General features: G+C 34.8%; 1 protein-coding gene across 1 annotated transcript in view; it reads right to left on the reverse strand.

The window, feature by feature from the left end:
• The window catches only part of PIEZO2 (piezo type mechanosensitive ion channel component 2), a 427,386-nt gene that overhangs the window by 60,348 nt on the left and 347,248 nt on the right, over positions 1-19,790 (reverse strand). Inside the window, 6 exon segments of the mRNA XM_036009325.1 lie at positions 935-994; positions 4,267-4,378; positions 9,287-9,393; positions 13,656-13,727; positions 14,769-14,890; positions 18,552-18,641. Coding sequence (XP_035865218.1) covers positions 935-994; positions 4,267-4,378; positions 9,287-9,393; positions 13,656-13,727; positions 14,769-14,890; positions 18,552-18,641 — 563 coding nt within the window.

Consider the following 19,790-nt stretch of genomic DNA (forward strand, 5'->3'; position numbering starts at 1 on the left):
ACAAAGAAGATGTGAAATCTAAAGGGTTAGTTACTATCATTGTACAAGGCTTTTCAGTAATAGAACATGTGGCCCTACATACATGTGAGTAAAGTATCTGGAAATGGAGGCCAGGTTTAAGAATTGGGCCACAGAGGTTATTAGCCAGCCTTCCGAAGTCTCACTTTGACCAGCAGATGGCATCCTTGGAAGTATTTGTGTCCAAAGTAAAGAGCCTGAAAATATTGCCTGCTGATAAATGATGGACTCAGGAATTCCAACTCTGTGCAATAGAGGAAACAGCATTTTTATAGAACTAGAGAGACATGTGAGTTCATTTCATTTGGAGAATTTTGTTTTGCCTTGTTTTTTCCTCCACACAGAGAAGTCTTCCCAACCACATACTATGCAAAGCCCAAATGGCACCATGACCGAGCTGGGAGTTAGAAGACAGGGATTCTGTCCCTTACTTCAGCTGTGGAATTCTGAGCAAACTCTTTGGCATTTGATTTTTCCCTCATGAAATGAGGAAGTTGGCCCAAGCTTCCAGAGTACCTCTCATTCCTAAATTCTACTTACCTCTTACTTAACTCCTTCTTTCTATGCCCTTTAAAATTAATTGCCAATAGTTTTTATGCCTCTACTCTGATGGCTTCTATGGGACATTTATAATTTGCCACCTGACACTTCTTTGCATAGGAATTTAAATAAAATAATTTACAAACCGACTCTAATCCAACATGTAATCCAACAGTGCAAGGGGCAGATCTACTTTTAGGAGTCACTTTGCAATTTTACTGGAGATGAGATTTGGAAGGACACTGATTTTCCAGTATTAGTCCAGAAACAGTATTTGATTAGTCAGTTTTAGGCAGACTTTCATTACATAAACATATGGGGAAGTAACAATTTCACTTTTCTCCCAGCTCATTCACATTTGTCTTTATTTTATTACCTGGTCCATCTGATTTCTTTTTGACTGGCTCATCCTCTTGGTCTTCCCACAACACAGGATCTGCCAAGTGTGTTCAAGAAACAGGAGTTAGATTCATTTAGGGTATATTAAATGCCAACACCACTCTTCTGGATTAAAAACATTAAATTAAATTTAGGATATTCTGCTTCTTTTAAGAGTTTCTGGCAAATAGTTGTAAGAATTCATAACATTCAGATTCTCTTATGAACAAGAATCTTGGAAATCATGAGTGACAAACTGCAATCCTCTGGCTAAACCTTTCCTGCTTCCTGTTGTTAAGTGGACTGAGATTTCAGAATGGTTTTTATATTTTTAATAGTTGAAAAAATCTAAAAAAGAGTATTTTGTATTCATAAAAATTATGTAAAATCCAAATTTCAGTGGAATATAGTCAGGCCCATTTATTTATATATTGTTGGTGGCTGCTTTCACCCTGCAGTGGCAGACTTGAATTGCAACAGAGACTTATGTCCTTCAAGTGTTTGATTGTCAAATCACTATGCTGTACACCTGAAACTAGTAGGAGATAATATTGAATGTCAACTGTAATTGAAAAATTAAAAAATTTAAAAAAACTAAAAATATCCCAAACATGCAAATGAACAAATAAACAAAAATATAAGACATTGGGCTGGAGCTAGATGTTTTCAGTAGACAGTCCAGAAACATACCTGAGAGTAAATGAAGGCATGATATTGACCAAAGTAGCATTTAAATTTAATAGAAAAAAGGAAGAATCATTTCATAAATAGGGTTAGCATAATTGTCTATTGACCTAAAAGTAAACAAATTAGATCTCTACTTTGTAGAAAATAAAAACTTCAAAATGTAAATAAAATTAGGAGGAAATATAGGAAAACAATAGCATAATATTTAGGGGACTCCCTTAAGCAAAATGGAAACCTGGAAACTGCAAAAAGAAATTTAGACCTACGTGACATCAGAAAAAATTAAAAATTATTTAGATAATATATAATAAAGTAAATCAAAAGATAACCATTGGATTGGAAAAAATTTTAACATGTAAAAGGGGAAAATATCCATAATATATAAATATTCTCTAAATTAGAAAGGACAAACAACCTAATAGAACAATATTATGGAAAAATGATAAAAATGTTTAAATCTTAGATTTGGAAGTACAAATTGCCAAGAAAACAACAAAAATTCACTCTTATTAGTTAGGAGAATTCAAGTGAAAACAAAACCTTGAGAAAGACAAAGAATGAAAAGAGTAATACTGTCCTGGGGGATGACAAGACAGGGAAATGGATGCTCTCATAACCTCACACACTGGAGCTGTTTGGGAAAATATTTAAGTAAATAAAGGTACACCATTTAACCCAGCAATCCCACTTTTGATCATGTATTCTGTGGAAAGTGAATGTTCTTCCTGACCTTTTGCTATGCATTTGAAAACACACATGTATAACTATATATACATGTGCTCTGTTCAGGGTTATCTAAGGCAACATTGCTCATTGCAGCAAAAATCTGGAAGTAAACTTTTGTCCATTAGTGACAGAATAGTTGAATAAATTATGCATATCCGTATTATAGAATATTTTGCAGCTATTAAAAAGGATGATATGGATTAATGAATACCTACACATGTACATGTGCCCATGAGAAAGGAGTAGATATGAACACAGCATATTGTGAGGATTTGGCAGTTTAGTAGATAGGTTTCCAGGGCAGATTGTGCATTTGACTCTTTATGATAATTTCTTACATCAGCTCTGTCTTAATTTTGTCTTATTAAACCAATAAAGTAAAATAAAATTAAAGTTACCGAGAGGTAGCAGAGGGCAGAATGGTCAAAAAGGAAACAGTTTTATAATTAGAGCTCCATTAGAAATTATGTTTTCCTTTACTTTATTTTAAACATATTTTTAATTTCACAAGGAATTTATATACACATTTTCTTTGTAAAGCACAAAAATGTAGCAGATAAACCTAAAGTTCCCTTTAATCATACCACTTAGTCTCTCTAACCCCTCCTGTAGAAGTAACCACTGTTATTAATTTTCAAAGTATTCTTCCTCACATTTATAAACTAAAATATGTACCCATTTAAATTCAAAATATTGTCTTGAGGTTTCCTTTATTTTATAAATGGTTTCATAATGTGTATGCCATTTTGCAACATAATGCTTTTCATTTAACAATATGTCAGGAATTGTTCTCTAAGTCAGTTCAAAGTAATCCATCTCATTTTTTGAAGTACTGGAGTATTCCATTATATATTGGTAACAAAATTTCCTTGAGTCTTCCTCATGTGGGCATTTAAGATGTTTCTAAATTGTTGTTATTAACAAGAAACATTACATAAATGCTCTTAGGCATGTGTCCTTATGCCCTTATGTACACATACAAATCCTGCTTCAGGTTAAGCCACATGCCTGGAAGTGAGTAAGACTGATTTATAGTGGGATGTGTGCATTTAAAATTTTCACAGATATGGACACACTGTTCTTCAAAGTGGATGTACAACTATATAACACCATTCATTGTACATGCAAGCACTTATATTTCCACTAGTTCCAAACAATGATGTTATCAAATGTTTAGGTTCTTATCAATCCCGTAGGTAAAAAGCCAAAATGTCAAAATGTCAAAGTACTTAGTTTGTGTTTTTCAAATTACTAGTGCAGCTGAGCTCCTTTTTACAGGCAATTTTAATTTTTTGATTTGTGAGTTGTTTTCATATTCATTCATCTGTTGGGTTGAATTTTTTGAATACTTTTCTGATTTTTTTTGAATTCTTAATATAACTAACCTTTAGTCAGATTTATATAATGAAAATGTGTTTCCTGACTGTCCACAGTGCATTTTTAATTTTGCTATCCTCCCTTAGAAATGTGTTTCTATCACATGCCTTCAAATGTACCAGTATCGTATTAAATATGGCACTGGTAGTTATGTTCTGTTTTTGGTTCATGGGCACTGTTTAGACAGGTTTCCCTTTTTCCTTGGTCAACTACCAAAAGTTCATCTGTCTAATTAGTTTTTCTAAGAACAGCTTTTCACTTAATGATAAAGTCTTATCTTATATTTATTTTCTATAAGTTAGTTTTTCTTTCTACTTTCTTTGGGTTTATTGTGCCTCTCTTTTCATTTTATACAACCCATTTTAAATTCATGTTTTAATCTTTCACAAGCAATTAAGGACAAGTAAAAATCTTTGTACTCTTTAGAATGTAAGAACTGAGTACTCCAAAGACTCTGTCCTTTGCAGTTCCTCTGTTGTATTCAAGGCCACAGAAAGAGAGGGTGCTGGCTAGAACCTGCTGCACCCCTGTGACACTCACCCTCCCCAGATCCTTTTGTCCTTTTCTGTTCTTCTCTTGCAGACCTTTTTTTCTCTTTGCGCCTTTGTCGGAGTGCTGTTTTAGGGTCAGTAATCCAGGCTTGATAAACAAACTGAAGGTAGAAAGTTCAATTATTTTCTGGGTTTTAATAATTTGATTTAAAAGAAAAGGGACCAACACCAAGCTTCATGGGTTTTGTAAACATTTTCTTTCCCAACACAAACTAAATATCCCTCTCCCATATCCTTCAAATGCTGAGCTGACCTGTTCCATTTTCATTATCATGAAGTAATAGATGAAAACAGATATGTAGGAATATATTTCATTTGGTATCAAAGAAAATTTTGAGAAACTTTGGGTACATACAAACCAACATTTCTCCCAACTTCCCATATACCACCACTATTTGTAATACTTAACGGCTGATCTTTCCCATTGCATGCAATACGAATGAATCGGAAGCCTCAATAACATGACATTAGAGTTGTCAAAAATAAACTGTGAGTCAGAAACAAAATACTATCTTCTCCTCATTTACTTTGGCAAACAGTACATTTGATACTTTCCCTTGTGAATAACAGCTATTAACAGCACCTTAAGAAAGGGCTTTGCAGATCGATTAGTATTTGGAGAGGAAAAATAAGGTGATATTAAGATTAAGAAGTTATTTCAGATGGTATGGAAGGAGAACTTGTGCTTTTGAAAAGTTGCCTTTTGTCATTTTTATTCAAGACCTGAAAATAGTTGCATTAATATATTTTAACCAGTAACCATGGTAGACCCATTTTGAGCAGCCCACCCACCGATAGTTTCCCAAGTCATGCAGAAGGAAGAAAAAGAAAACCTTGAGATACAAAGTCAGCCACCTAGAACCATGAAGCCAAGCATGCATGCTCCTCATGCACCCACAGGCACACCTGGGTCTCAGGGAAGCTGGGTTTTCTATTATCAACATAAAGTTAAAGGAAGGTTTCACAGGGGTGCTTGTAGGCCCAGATACTTTCATTTTAATTTATATAATGTCCAGATTTCTGGAATCTTGGAAAAGTACAGTTTAAAACCATGGGCACTATGAAGTTATAAAAATAAGGAGGAATTCAATGCTTCCATATATGGAAATGGAAAGAAAGGTCATAGGTTATTAAGAAAGAACATTTCTTCTCACTGGTAGAAATCTGAATCTTAACAACAATTAATATAAACATAACAATTATACTATTTTTGAATAATAAGCCCAGGAGACAAAAATATCTTATTTTATGCCCAAAAACATTTTGAAGAGTGAGGTAAACTGGAATTTGAAGAAGGACCAAATAAAGGAATTTATGGTGGATGTTTATTGAGCATGTTATTTAGGAATTCTATCAAGAATATTTTTGAGGTTTAGCATGTTAATAAACAAACTTGCTTCTGTAAAATATTGATTCTTTTAAAAAATCCATTCTGCTAAATGTAAATAAATTTTAGGCTGAAGAGCAAAATATAGTGACATTTTATTTTGAAAAGTTATTAGAATATTGCTTTTAGAGAATGCAGGATTACCTAAAATAGAAAAAAAAATCAGGATTTGTGAATATAAGTGCACAGCTGGAGAATTTTTTTTCTCTGAAGAAAATGAAACCATTGGGTGGGAGAGTGAGCAGGAAAGAAGGAGGTGCTCAGAACAGAATTGAAAAGGCCTTGTGGAAAAGGTGAGAGTCCTGGAAATCTGACTTATTAAAAGGGAACTCCTGGTTCTACATTTGACACCTAAATGATTAAGCCTATCAGTTCTTTCCCATTAAGATAATGAAAAAAAGAGGGAAGGAGGGAGGGGAAAGAATCATTTGACACACCCTTTGTTGTAAGTAAATTATCTTAATGTTGGTATTTGGAAATACAAACATTTTACAGTTCCAGGAATATTTGATAGAGGGTCAGTTTGGCCTAAATCCAATTGTTTCAGGAAACAGTCGATAATAAAGATGGAGGAGGAAACATCCCATTTCTTACTTAGTCAAGAAATAGAAGAATTCTTACTGAAACTTCTTACTTGGTAGCTGTAACTAAAATCCATTTGATGAATCTCTCTAGGGACTCAGACATGAGCATCACTAACCATAAGCAGAAAATACATGGAAATGTATTTATGTAAACTTTGCTCCTCAAAACTGCATTGCCACTGTATTCCCAACTTTATTATCTTAAATTTTATCTTACATTTCATCTTAAATTTTATCATGTAAATGAAATAAAATGGAATTCCCTTTACTGAAAACATGTACAAAAAATAATTTAATCTTTAAAACAGGAGAGAATTTATCAATGTGGAGATCCTTCACTAATATTAGTTAAGTTTCATAAACTGTCCTTTAATTGAGGTGTAGTCCAGGGACTATCTATGTTGTCAATAAGAAGATTTTTTTTAAAAGTAAGATGGAGGATAATTACATTGTAATCTTTCATATAAATTCTTTCATATGGATGGAGAGACTCATATGGCAGTCATTAAGGGGAAAAGGAAAAGAACCCTAGGGAAGTGACAACAGTGAATATTAAACTAAACAGCAGGATCCTGGCATTTAGAAAATGGTGGGGACCTTGACTATTAGATCCTGCTCCTCCAGGTAAGACCAGCTATTTATGCTTCATGGGGAGCTTGAGAGAAATACAGAATTCCAGGTCCCACTGAAGACCTGCTGAACTTAAATAACCTGCATTTAAGTAAGATCCCAGGAGAAATGAAGAAAAAAACTGGTCTTGCCCTGGCTGGCATAGCTCAGTGGATGGAGCGCGGGCTGCGAACCAGTGTTGCAGGTTTGATTCCCAGTCAGGGCACATGCCTGGGTTGCAGGCCACGGCCCCCAGCAACCGCACATTGATGTTTCTCTCTCTGTCTCTCTCTCTCTTTCTCCTTCCCTTCCCTCTCTAAAAATAAATAAATAAAATCTTAAAAAAAAACCAAAACTGGTCTTGATCACTATCCAAGCCATTTGCTGAACACTGAGAATTTTTGTGCTTGCCTCAGATTAAGGCAGGGAAAATACCTTTCTTTAAAGTACAAGAAGAATAATTCATTACCTATGATTTTCAGTAATAAAGTGACAACAGCATAGGTAGCTGGATAACTTCTGTTGTGCATTAGATTAATTAACAAGTCACTTTTAATTGGTTTATTTGGCAGTCACTAGTGATCTGGGAAGGAGCAGCTGCACACGCTGTGCATGACAGTGCGGTTTAGTGAGGAGATGAATTGATTTCCAAATGAGAAATGGAAAATGATGTCCAGTTTAGGAAGATGGAGACTTAACAGGAAGTCAGAAAGGACAAGGAGCAAACTGAGTCCTTTATTAGCTTATTTGTAATTTAACCAGCTTTCTGAGAAAAATTATCATATTTTTTTGCACATCATAACTGATGCATGCAATCAGATGTGACCCTTTTAAAGTGAAATGTGACTTAGACAAAACTACAAAAAGGACAGAAAGTAGATGTGTATCTGCATTTTCTCATTCTATTTTTTGGTAGGTTCTGATATCAGCTAAAGAAACAAGAATCAAATAATATGAAATTTGGCTTTTCAGAACTCTTTGTGGAAAAGTTTGCCAAATATTTTAAATTCTTACAATTCTTTCAATGCACAATCTACAGAACAGGGAAAAGGCAGATGTAGGAATAGGGTTCTGCTTGTCTAAAAATCTATGGAGCAGAAGGTCACACACCACACATCAGTAAAACATCAAATACCTTTGCAGCTCTGATTAAATACTGAAGAATAGTTTTGGGAAGTTTAATGATAGACTTTGGCAAGGCTAAAATGGCTGATGCAAACTTCCCAATAGCTCTCTACAAAGAAGGACAAAGCAAGAGTAATTAGTAGAAAAAAAAACAGAAACTAGTAACTTAATATATGACATCAGTATGAGTTTGTCTCTATGATTACAACTAGGTTGGAATGTGTCAATCATTGAAGCTAGAAAAAAATGTCTCTGCTTATAAGTTAGGAATAAAGAAAATTATCATTCTTCGCAAGTAATCCATAAAAATAGTGAAGATGATCACGGTCTCTTCTTTTCTGCATGATGAGTGATGGTTAGAATAAAAATAATAAGTCAAGTCGTTAGTATTTGGTAAGCCAGCTACACACATGCACATAGTCATCTAGAAACAGAGTTAGCAATGGGGCCAGTGAGGAAGCATCAGAGCAAGGTGTCTCTGTGAATAATTTAGTTCTTCAGTGCATTGGGAAAACAGGGTTGGATGTTACCTGACAGCTTGAGAAGCCCTAGCCAGCAAAATGACAATGACCTCTTCATGGATACGTCATGTAATTCAAAGTATAACAAATGGAAAAGAACTCCTAACATGAGGCCCTTTCATGAAATATGTATACATATAAATATATATCAAGTTTTCATTCCATATGTAAGTCTTCTGACAAATTATTGTGTTTAGGTATCATTGATTATACATCACTAGGTACACTATACTTGCACTAATGAGCTATACAACTGAGAATGGTACAGTAGGCTCTGAAAACAAAAGGCAGATAAACTGAAAATAATCAGAGCTGCTAGATAGTTTCATTATTTCAATAATTCTCAAATTTTTAGCAATACAAATAAAACTGATTTTCAAAACGAAGTAACATTTAAATGACCGTTTATTTGAAAACAAAGCAAGTACTTTATTTTCATGATCAACTATTCTATGTATCAAAGTCCACTTAAGCAATTCAAAACAATGCCAGAGAAGTCTTCTTCATCTCATAATTGCAAGAGAAAGGAAGTTTAATTTTTTGTTTATAGCATCAGAAAAATTTTGATGCAAATAAATGAATACCTGACTGGAATGATGGTCTTGCATGGTAGGGGCAAGCATCATTAGTTTAATGAGGAATAAATAATTTCAGATGAAAATCAGAAGCTTCTGTGAACTATCACATATGAACATGACAAAAGAAGTCTAGGCTTGCAATCATGGTCTGTCAAAAAGAAAATTCAACCAGTAAAAGACATGATTTCCCAAATCCCATAATTACCTGGAAAGCTGACTTTCTTGGAGGTTCTTCATCTTCCTTTTTTAATTCTTCCTCTTCTTCCTCTTCACTGTCCGTTTCAAACAAATAATAGTCTCCACTCCTGACCACTAAGCAAAACAAAATATTTAATTATTTCTTGAAAGAGATATGAGATAATCAGGGATTTATAAATGAAATGCCCCCCAAAGATACACATAAATTGTCCATAAAGGAGCCACAGCAAGAGACATTGGTATGGAGAAAAACATAAGAGATGAATAGTATTCACTCTGGGCTATGTGTTATTGGCATGATTGGGTCTACAGAGCATGAGGCTTTGTCTGTGCCATGTAAGAGAACTGGCCACTACTGGGTTATCTGGTATTTTCTTCCTTCTTCATTGTACATTTTATACAGATGCATCAGATCAACTCTGCAGCAACCAGTTTTGTTACCAAGATGACCAAATATAACTGAAAACTATTTTATAATTCAGCAATTCTGGTCTTTCAGATAAGGCCAAAGTAGAGTAGAGGGCTTGGTGTTGTCCAAATGGGTCCAAACTGTTGTAGGAAAACCAATCAAGAAGATTCGGGATTGAGAATCAGTGTCACCAACCTTCTACTTCACTTTATACTGTACAGACCTGGCTTCTCCACACGCAGCACAAGGGATATAACATATATGGCAAGATGTTTGAAAAAGATTATTATTATTATTATTATTGTGATTGTTGTTATTATTATTATTTTAAATAACACATTGCCATGAGAAGGAAATAGGTAGATAATAATAAAAAAAGAATACAGCCAAAACAACACCACCACCGCCCTCTGGCTATTTCTGCAGATAGCATGGGACAGACTGAGGCTTGGCAGACATGGTCCATACATTTAGTGCTGTTAGGCTTCTGGTCAACCAGGAGCTCCCCAGGCACTTACTGAGAAGATCTGTACTAAGTGTAAGACACAAAGCACAAGCAGTCTAGAATATCTTTGCCTTGTTTAATACTTTCCCTGCAAGAGCATATTGCTGTGCTAACAGTTGGGGGCAGAGAAAGCTGAATTGTACAGATATTTTAAAAAATCTGAGGATCAAATGTTTATCAGTTTGATCATTATTTTAAATTTATAAGAAAAAAAAAGACCCAGCATATGTATTTCTGATACTGCAAATACTATACCATCATTGCAGGAAAACATATTAATACTTTCAATTTATGTTCAAGTCTTCAAATGCTGAGTTGTCTTTTGGTTGACATAACATGATTTGTTCACTTATCTTTTGGACTTAAACATTGTAAGGTAATGGAAAACCTTCGCTTATTTAAAAATTAGTTGCTTGAATACTACTAAACATGATCAAAAAGTAAATAATTTTGCCCGTGATTTCAGATGTATCTGAGGCCTCCATCCATGAAGATGCAGAGTGAGTAAATTGGGCCTTATATCCTTGAACAGAAGCACTGTGATTTGTTACTTTTATTTTGAAGAAAGAACCAGGCCCAGAGTACTGGGTCCAGGCCTGAGGAAATAAATGCAATATAACATAAGGTAAGAGTAAGCAAGAACAAACCAAAGTTACAGCATTACATTTGACAGTGAAAAGACCATTAAAGTAATGCCTTCATGTAAGCTCAGAGATTTGCAGGAAAGTTACATGGACTGTACGTCACATGGTCATTTGGTAAAAACTGTATTATAAGATTGAGCATTTTACCCTCATTATAGACTTTAAAATCAACAGTAGCTTAAATTGTATTCAATCATACCTTTTATAACTTTTATCCATGTGGACACTGTGAGCCCAAGCAGTATTCATCTCAAGTACTTGTAATCCTGATTTTAACATTTAAAAAACTACCAATTTATATGTAAAAAGTAGAATTAACACATTTAAAAAAGAAAAATGTTAATTTTTTTCTATTCTTTTATAAAATGTTATTGAAATATAACTAGGAAAATAACAGAATATTTGTAGTGCTATTTGGTAATAATGAGTAGAAAAGCTTTTACATATACCTTTGTTAGCTCAGATAGAGATCCTGCCTCCCATCTGTGACCATATATGTATGATGGATGTGGATGTTATTGCTAAACAACTAAGCATGGAAAATGACTTCTAAAATCCCACCCTGAAAACTGGAATTTTTATATATTTCAGATATCTAATGATAAAGGAAGGCTTGACATTGACTTAGTACTGAATTGACATGAAGACATACTACATTGAAAAGGAAGGTATCATTGAACAGCAATAATGCAATCATGTGTATGCACATAGTTATGGAAGTGGGAGATTTGTCACCTACAGTCTATATTAAGCTCTTGAATGCTTACTAATAACATGAACAACATAGCAACATTATTATATTGTCAATGGATTTATACCATGGTATTCTAATTACACTTCGTTTATACTTGACACCTTTAAGAAATATCTATTTAAAAGCCGAATGACTTTTTAAAAAATGAGAGTTTTTAATAAAGTGCTTCCAGATATGAAGTTAAGTTTTGAAACTTGTCATAATCTAAAAAATAAACCACACATTCGCTCTTTTCTTTGCAAGCTTGTAAAGGAAATATGTTTTGTAGAAAAATTTTAACATCGTGCTCAGAATCTGATTCCAATCTATGAATTACACACATTCATGCATTATTGCACCATAAGGTGTTGTAATAAGGCACATTTAGTGTAATACTAGTCTTCAAGAACTTGATATAATGAGGGTGAAATGAATCAGAAAATCTAAAAACAATAACCTTCATAGGAAGTTCTTTAAATTATTCCCAACTTTTAAGATGATTATCAAAGACCATATCCAAATCCTTCCAAAATGCAATGTTTAGATGAGAAAGGAAATACAACCACAAAGATTGCAATGGGAATTTACCCCAGCTAAACGCATAAAACATTTAGTAGGAGACAATTTTGAAATGGATAGGTCTCTCTAAACTAGCAAAGGACCCTTTAAAAACAGAAAGATAAGCATAGTTTACTTGTGACTTGATAGAAATAGACATATAGTGCAATCCAGTATTAGATTATTAGCATGCTTAACATGCTATGCTGATGGACAATAAATTAAAGAGTCACACAGAGCTTCAACTGGAATCTTTATCTTTTGACTTAGGCAGAAAATAAAATAAAACTCTTTATAACTCATGGATTTTTTTCCTGCCACAATGCTAAAATTCAGTATTTGGGATAAGTTTAATTATATTCATGTATACTGAGAAAATTTTGAATTGCTTCATTAAATTGGCTTACTGATTTCAAAAGATTACTTCTTGAGTAACAGAAGCCAATGCTGGATATAGGTGACAATAAGAATTAGTTATGGGGAAAGATTCTGATCAACTTGATTTTCTAGTGATTCTAAATATCTCATTAGTAGACCCCCTCCCATCATCATGTGATGATATGGGCCTTGGTGCTATTTCTTTTCTGGTTATATTAGCTACAGATATTGAACTACATAAGACATACAAGACTGAAGAGATTACAAGTAATTTTCAAAACGATAATTATTCAATATTCTGATATATTAAAGGAAGGCTAGATTCAAATGGATCATTCCATTAAAATACCATTGGTCATGTAGAGGATGATATTTCTTTTGCTAGACAGAACAAATATTGCCACGGAATTCCAAAATTCATTATTTTTTTTTATGATCAAACACTAATTCTATGGGGTTATCAAGTTCTGCTTTTCAAAAACTGTTTTCTGACTTTGCTCTTAATTGGTCATGGCTGAGCTGCCAGTGGCCTTGAGGCCTCATGCTGGGAACTGAATTTGAAGTGTAGTTTCAGAGCCTTTTTGAAACTAGGGAGGAGGCAGGGTGAGGAAGTTCAGTGCATATTAAGTTTTCCCCATTTTTATATTTAATAAATTGGATAAATCCTTACATGCAAATAAAAATCAAAGCTCTGGGAATAAAGGTATGGGAAGATCATTGGCACCCATGCCTTACTGCCTTACAAAGAGGGTCACAAATACTTTGAACTTAAAGATTATCCTTAAGTCAGAGTCCCAGGAGGAGCAGAAATTTATTTTTATTAAGGGTTTTGTTTTAAGCATAAAACAAATACACATCAGCAGAGCTCTAGACCTCAGAAGAGGATAACATACTAGTCAATTATTGTTCTCTTTCTGAGCCCAGAAATGGTGTTTGGCTTTCTTCAACCAGCATGGTAACCAGCTGATTTCTTTGGAAGACTCTGTATACAGGCTCACAGACCCAGACAATTTTCCTATACTCTGACCCCTATCAAGTCACAAGGATCAAACCATGCATGGAATACATAGGCCATGGGGATGCCTGAATTCTGGTCAAGGATATAAGGGTTAGAACTGGTGAAAGTGTAAGAGGATCGAGAAGACCTACTGGAAGCATGATCAACCCAAGGCCGCCACCACTGCTTTTTTTTGCCCTTGGCTTTCTGTTTGTCTGCTTCTCCTAAAATAAAATATGTCCAAATATTAATTCTTATAAAGTGAGAAAACAAATTTTGAAAACCACGCTTTAACAACTCAATTGTCAAAATCTAGGTAAGTTGCAAAAATACATCAGAAGTCAGGAAAATGAATTATACTGAATCTGAAAATTTACATGTATTAGCAGTTGATTTCATGAGGTAAATATTGTGTTCTATTACCCTTATGCCACATTTTCCTTTTCTTTCTAGTAACCGAGGGAATAGAAAGAAATATAAAAAGGAAGGGATTATCTGTCAAAATGCATTTAACACTGAATTTTCTATTGAATTAACATAAAAGAAACATCACCCAAAATTTATAGAACAATTTAGTGGCAAATAATTTGTTAAAATACATATATTCCCATAACCAGGCATTTTATTCTAATTATTTTAAGGTATTAGTGAAAAAAATATACATTTACTGGTAATTAATAGGTACTCTCATGCATTATTTCTTCTTTATTCCCTTTAAATAGAAAAGCATGGAAATACCTATAAGAAGACCTTTAAACTTAATTGAATATAACATATCTATAACTGGATATGGTAAATACATAGTTCATATTAAGTTTCATTGGAAAGAAAATAAATGATATTTTAATTATCATTATTTAGATATCACGTAAAATATGCATACATACTTAGTTTTCATATAAAATTTATAGAAATCAAAGGTTACAGTTGATTGCTTATCTGAAAATTCTTTCCTATAGTAACAAATTAAGCAAATATATGCCATTTTCCTCAGAAACATGTCTGTGGAACAGAAACTACGTTATGTGTTGATTAAAGTTGTTTTGCTGAAAGAAGATACTTATAAAGTAATGGATTCATTAAATATGTACTGTATGAAATAAGTAAAGGCATACCATTCACAATGGGGAGCTGAAACTTATTAAGTTAAAATATATTGATAATATTGGCAGAATGAAAAGTAATGTTATTTTATAGTCCTTCCAAATATCAAGATATTATTCAATATCAAAGTACTCAAATAAGGGGGAAATTTCTTAACATACTTTCGTCATCCTCTTCAGAGAGTTTTTGGATGTCTTGGCCTTCCCCTGACTCCTGGGTCAAGCTCAGCATCCTCTCCTTACCCTTTTTGTATTTCTGTTGCCTGGCTTTGATACGATCCATCCTGTAAGAGGCAAGAGCAGCAGCAATGCCAAGAACACGTCTGCAGGTATCATGTGGTCATACTTTGGGTTTATACTTTTATGTGTATAGCTAAAAGCATGAACAAAGTAGTATTTGGGACTTGTGAACAGCTTCTTATTAGGAACAAGTATCCCCATGTTTTTTTATATACCCATGTTAATTTCCACTACACAGGTGCTAGTCTTAATAATATGACCAATAATAATTATGCTAAAGTTTGATATGTAATATTTTATGAGCACTTATACCTTGTACCATTGCCATTCTGAGCACAGCATACTATGAAATATGTCCTTTGTTCTCCCAGGGTTTGCATTTTTATAATATCTGTCTACCTTGCATAATTGTAAACATCGAATGAGGAAATATATGAAAGTGAGAACTGTTTTGTAAATAGCAAATCACTCCTCAAATGTTCATAAGTTTTTTGTGAGACAATATGCCCCTTCCTTATTTCAAATATAATATATTGGTTCTGGAAAAATGTATTATTGCATCTTTAATTATTGATTTAGTGCCTTTATTTTGTCTGCTAACTCAGGAAGACTATTCTTGAAATTTTAAACTCTATTTCCCAGATCTGCCTTCCTGAAATGTCTCATTACTTAATTTAATTACCTAAAATTCTGGATATTTGCACAAGTTTTTAAACTGATTTAGGCATAATTTCTGCTTTGTGTAGCTAAAACAACATTTTCAGTTTGTTTTTTGCAATGATCATTGCCTTCATTCATTTTTATTCTGAATTTTTATCACTTAGGCAAATGAAAAATTTAGTGAAGTGAATTATAGTAACAGGCTTCATTTATGGGAACACATTCTAAATGTGGGTCTAAATTTGTTAATTTCTGTAGATTTGATTTAGGTAGTTAGAAATAACAAAAGCAACAGTTATACTCTATTATACTATATATCTCATATCTTTAATAATGAAAATAAACATGCCATGGGATAGTATAATTTATTCTAGCAAATACTTTTGCATGGATAAAAATGAGGCCGGAATGGAGTGAAGCAATCTTAGCAAACTCAGGGAATTTTTCTTCAGAAAAGTGGCTGGATTCTGAATTCTAGGCCATCAGCTCTTAAACTGGTCCCCCAAATACATTAATGGATACCAATCCCAGTTCTAGCAAAGATGGAGGTATAGGTAGAAATGCTTAATTTCCTTGCACAACCAAAAGAAGGATAACAACCAATTTAAAAATAATAAACAACCAGAAGTGCCAGCAAATCAAATTGCAAGGAACACCAACAACCAAAGAGCTAAAAAAACATTCACCCAGACTGGTAGGAGGGGTGGAAACAAGACATGGGTAGCCAAGCTGAGAGGATGTGCAGCAAGGCCACAGACTGTGCGGGTTAGGCAGGGATGGCTAAATGGGAAACCAAAGACTCAAAGCTAGCTGTAAACTACTGCAGGGGATTCGACGGCAGGAGAAACTCCCAGTCTCACAGAAGTTTTCATTGGAAAGTGGTGCTAGAGCAGAACAAGCAAGTGGCATTGTTTCTTCCCTGGCCCCACCCCCACAGACAGAGCCACAATGGCAGCAAAGACGGTTGCCCCACCCTGGCAAATACCTAAGGCTCTGCCCCCTTACACCATAACAGATACACTGAGAAAAGAAATATGGCCCAAAATGAAAGAATAAATCAAAACTCCAGAAAAGAGCTAAGCAACAAGGAAATAGACAACCTATCTGATGCAGAGTTCAGAACACTGGTAATCAGGATGCTCACAGAATTGATTGAGCTTGGTCACAAAACGAAGGAAGAAACAAAAGCTACCCAAAGTGAAATAAAGCAAAATATACATGGAACCGACAGTGAAGGGAAGGAAATTGGGACTCAAATCAACAATTTGGAACAGAGGGAAGAAAGAAACACCCAAACCAGAACGGAATGAAGAAACAAGAATTAAAAAAAAAATGAGGAGAGGCTTAGGAACCTCTGGGGCAACTTTAAGCTCTTTAACATGCTAATCATAGGGGTGCCAGAAGGAGAAGAACAAGAGTAGGAAATTGGAAACTTATCTGAACAAATAATGAAGGAAAACTCCCCCAATCTGGCAAAGAAAATAGACTTCCAGGAAGTCCAGGAAGCTCAGAGAGTCCCAAAGAAACTGGACCTAAGGAAGCACACACCAAGGCACATCACCATTAAGTTACTTAAGATTAAAGATACAGAGAGAATCTTAAAAGTAGCAAGAGGAAAGGAGAGAGTAACCTATAAAGGAGTTCCCATAAGACTCAGCTGATTTCTCAAAAGAAACCTTGTGGGCAAAAAGGGGCTGGAAAGAAGTATTCCAAGTCATGAAAGCAAGGATCTACTTCCAAAATTACTCTATCCAGCAAAGCTTTCATTTAGAGTGGAAGGGCAGATAAAGTGCTTCTCAGATAAGGTCAGGTTAAAGGAGTTCATCATCACCAAACCCTTATTATATGAAATATTAAAGGGACTTATCTAAGAAACAGAAGATCAAAAACTATGAATAGTAAAATGACAACAAACTCATAACTATTGACAACCGAACCTAAAAAAGGAAAACAAAAACTAAGCAAACAACTAGAACAGGAACAGAATCACAAAAATGGAGATCACATGGAGGGTTTTCAGTGGGGAGGGTGAAGGGAAGAATGGAATGGGGAAAGGTACAGGGAATAAGAAGCCTAATTGGTTGGCATAAAATAAGTAGAGAGAGGTTAAGAATGTTATAGGAAATGGAGAAGCCAAAGAACTTATATGTACAACCCATGGACATGAAATAAAGGAGGGGAATGTTGGAGGCCGGGGTAGTGCAGGGCAGAGGGGCAATAAAGGGAAGAAGAAGACTGGGAAAAGTGTAATAACATAATCAATAAAATATACTTAAAAATAAAAAAAGGATCCCAACCCTCAGAAGTTGCATTCATTGCTGGAAATTACACTCGAAGAAAATTCTTTACAATGTACCTAAAAAAGCAATTTAGAATTCTCAAATCCCTTGGGTGAAGCCTGTCTTGACTTTTTCAGATTGTTGTGGTAGACAAAGTCTTGAACTGAATTTAAGGAAATATGGGTTGTGATATTTCTAGTGATGCCACTAGTTAGTTGTGAATTTTAAATTATCTAATATAGTGGGTCACCAGTTTCTCTTCGAAGGGACTAGATTATGTTATCTCTAAAGATCCTTCCAGAGCCAGGACTCTGCATTTATTTTCTTAGCCCATAGATGTAATAATCATTTTCTCCAACTGCCGGGAACTGGGCTAGATGCTGTCTCATTCATTACTTGTTTAATCTTCATAAAACTTTATATAGAAGTGTGAGCCCTAATTTAGAACAGAAAATTAAAATTCAGAGAATGTGAATGACTTGCTCAAGTTTCTGAAGTAAATAGCCAAACTAAGACTTGACATTGGCCTTACCTAAGCTGGCTCTCTTTCTACCATGTTGTAGCTATCTTTCTTTTTAATGACTTCCATATTCAGTCTATCAGGCATAAGAGTTACTACCTGATGCAAGAGTAAATACCTGGGAAATTGGGAAAGTTAACAAGGTTTTTCAGGGCATTGAGGCTTCTCAAGAGCTGAGAGAGTTTGAATGGGATCATACTAACCAAAATTAAAGGAATAGAAGAGAGTAAAATAAAGCATCCTTACTGCCTCTTCAGTTGATCCATTGACTTTTTCTCTTCCTCAATTCTTGCTTTTACAGCCTTTACAATTGTGGCCTGGAAAAGTTCAGCCCCTCTAAAGGAAAATTGGAAACGTAGAGCAAATTAGTACTTCTATTGTTATTACTCTCCTTGCCCTAAAGTGATTATTAAGGGTTAGAAAACATTTCTTGGACTGTTGACTTTAGTTTCTGGGCTGGGAGTAGGAGTCACAAGGCCTTTTTTAGAAACCCCTTCCCAGTGAATGAAAATGGCACAACCTCCCCCCAAGAAGGGGGGGCTGCTCACAATACTGAGAGATCAGTAAAAATAAAATGGTTTGTGTTTTCTAGGATGTTAAAAGCCATATACCTCTTCAAACCTGTCCCATAGAATGTCATACCTCAGCAAGGTGTTATTTACCCGACCTTATTCTAGTTGTCCCACTAGGAAACATTTGCAAGAACTCAGTTCAGATTGGTTTTCTACTCAATAAGCAGAAAGGAATATGCAATGAGTTGAGGATTCCTTCAGGGAATATGCAAAGTTGGAGTGCAAGTCCCATCAGTCAGATTTTCAGTCTCTTGCCTCTTTGACTCTCTTCCTTCTATCCTTACCCTCCCTCTGTTTTGTTTTTTCTCACATTTCAAGCCAACTTAAGGGATCCCATAGATCTCATCAGTTTCTCTTAATATTCTCAACTCTGCCCTGTAGTGATACATCATAATCACTTGGCAAATTATAAGTTTGTAAAATCCCAATGGTGTTTCAGCCCTGTGCTCAGACAGGCTGTCATCAAAGGTACAGAAAATGCATGCTTGGCCAACCATCCACAGCACCCCTTTCTGGAAACTATTCTGATCCTCTCTAGTGGCTATTTCAAACATCTTACCCTTATTTCAAATCTTGAATTCTGTCAAGGGCTTTTGACTCCTAGTAAATTATATAGCTACCTAATTCTCAGAACAGAAGTCCTGAAGCAATTATTTGCTTAGTTTTCTGCCATTTATCCAGTAGATGGCCTTTCCTGCAGTGACAGAGAAAGAGGTGACATTCTCCTGCCCGAGGTCTGCCTGTGCTCAGTTCCCTTCCCCACCTGTAGCCCAAAGGACTCAATCCTTCCCTTCATTCCTCTCTTCCTGCATTTTTAACCTTTCCTCTGCTATTTAAATCTGCTCATAAGCAAGCAAACATCCTCAAATATTAAATAAAGAACCCACATACACACCATAGTTTCCTATAGCCT

Source organism: Phyllostomus discolor, chromosome 9 (assembly GCF_004126475.2).
Source record: "Phyllostomus discolor isolate MPI-MPIP mPhyDis1 chromosome 9, mPhyDis1.pri.v3, whole genome shotgun sequence".
NCBI lineage: Eukaryota > Metazoa > Chordata > Mammalia > Chiroptera > Phyllostomidae > Phyllostomus > Phyllostomus discolor.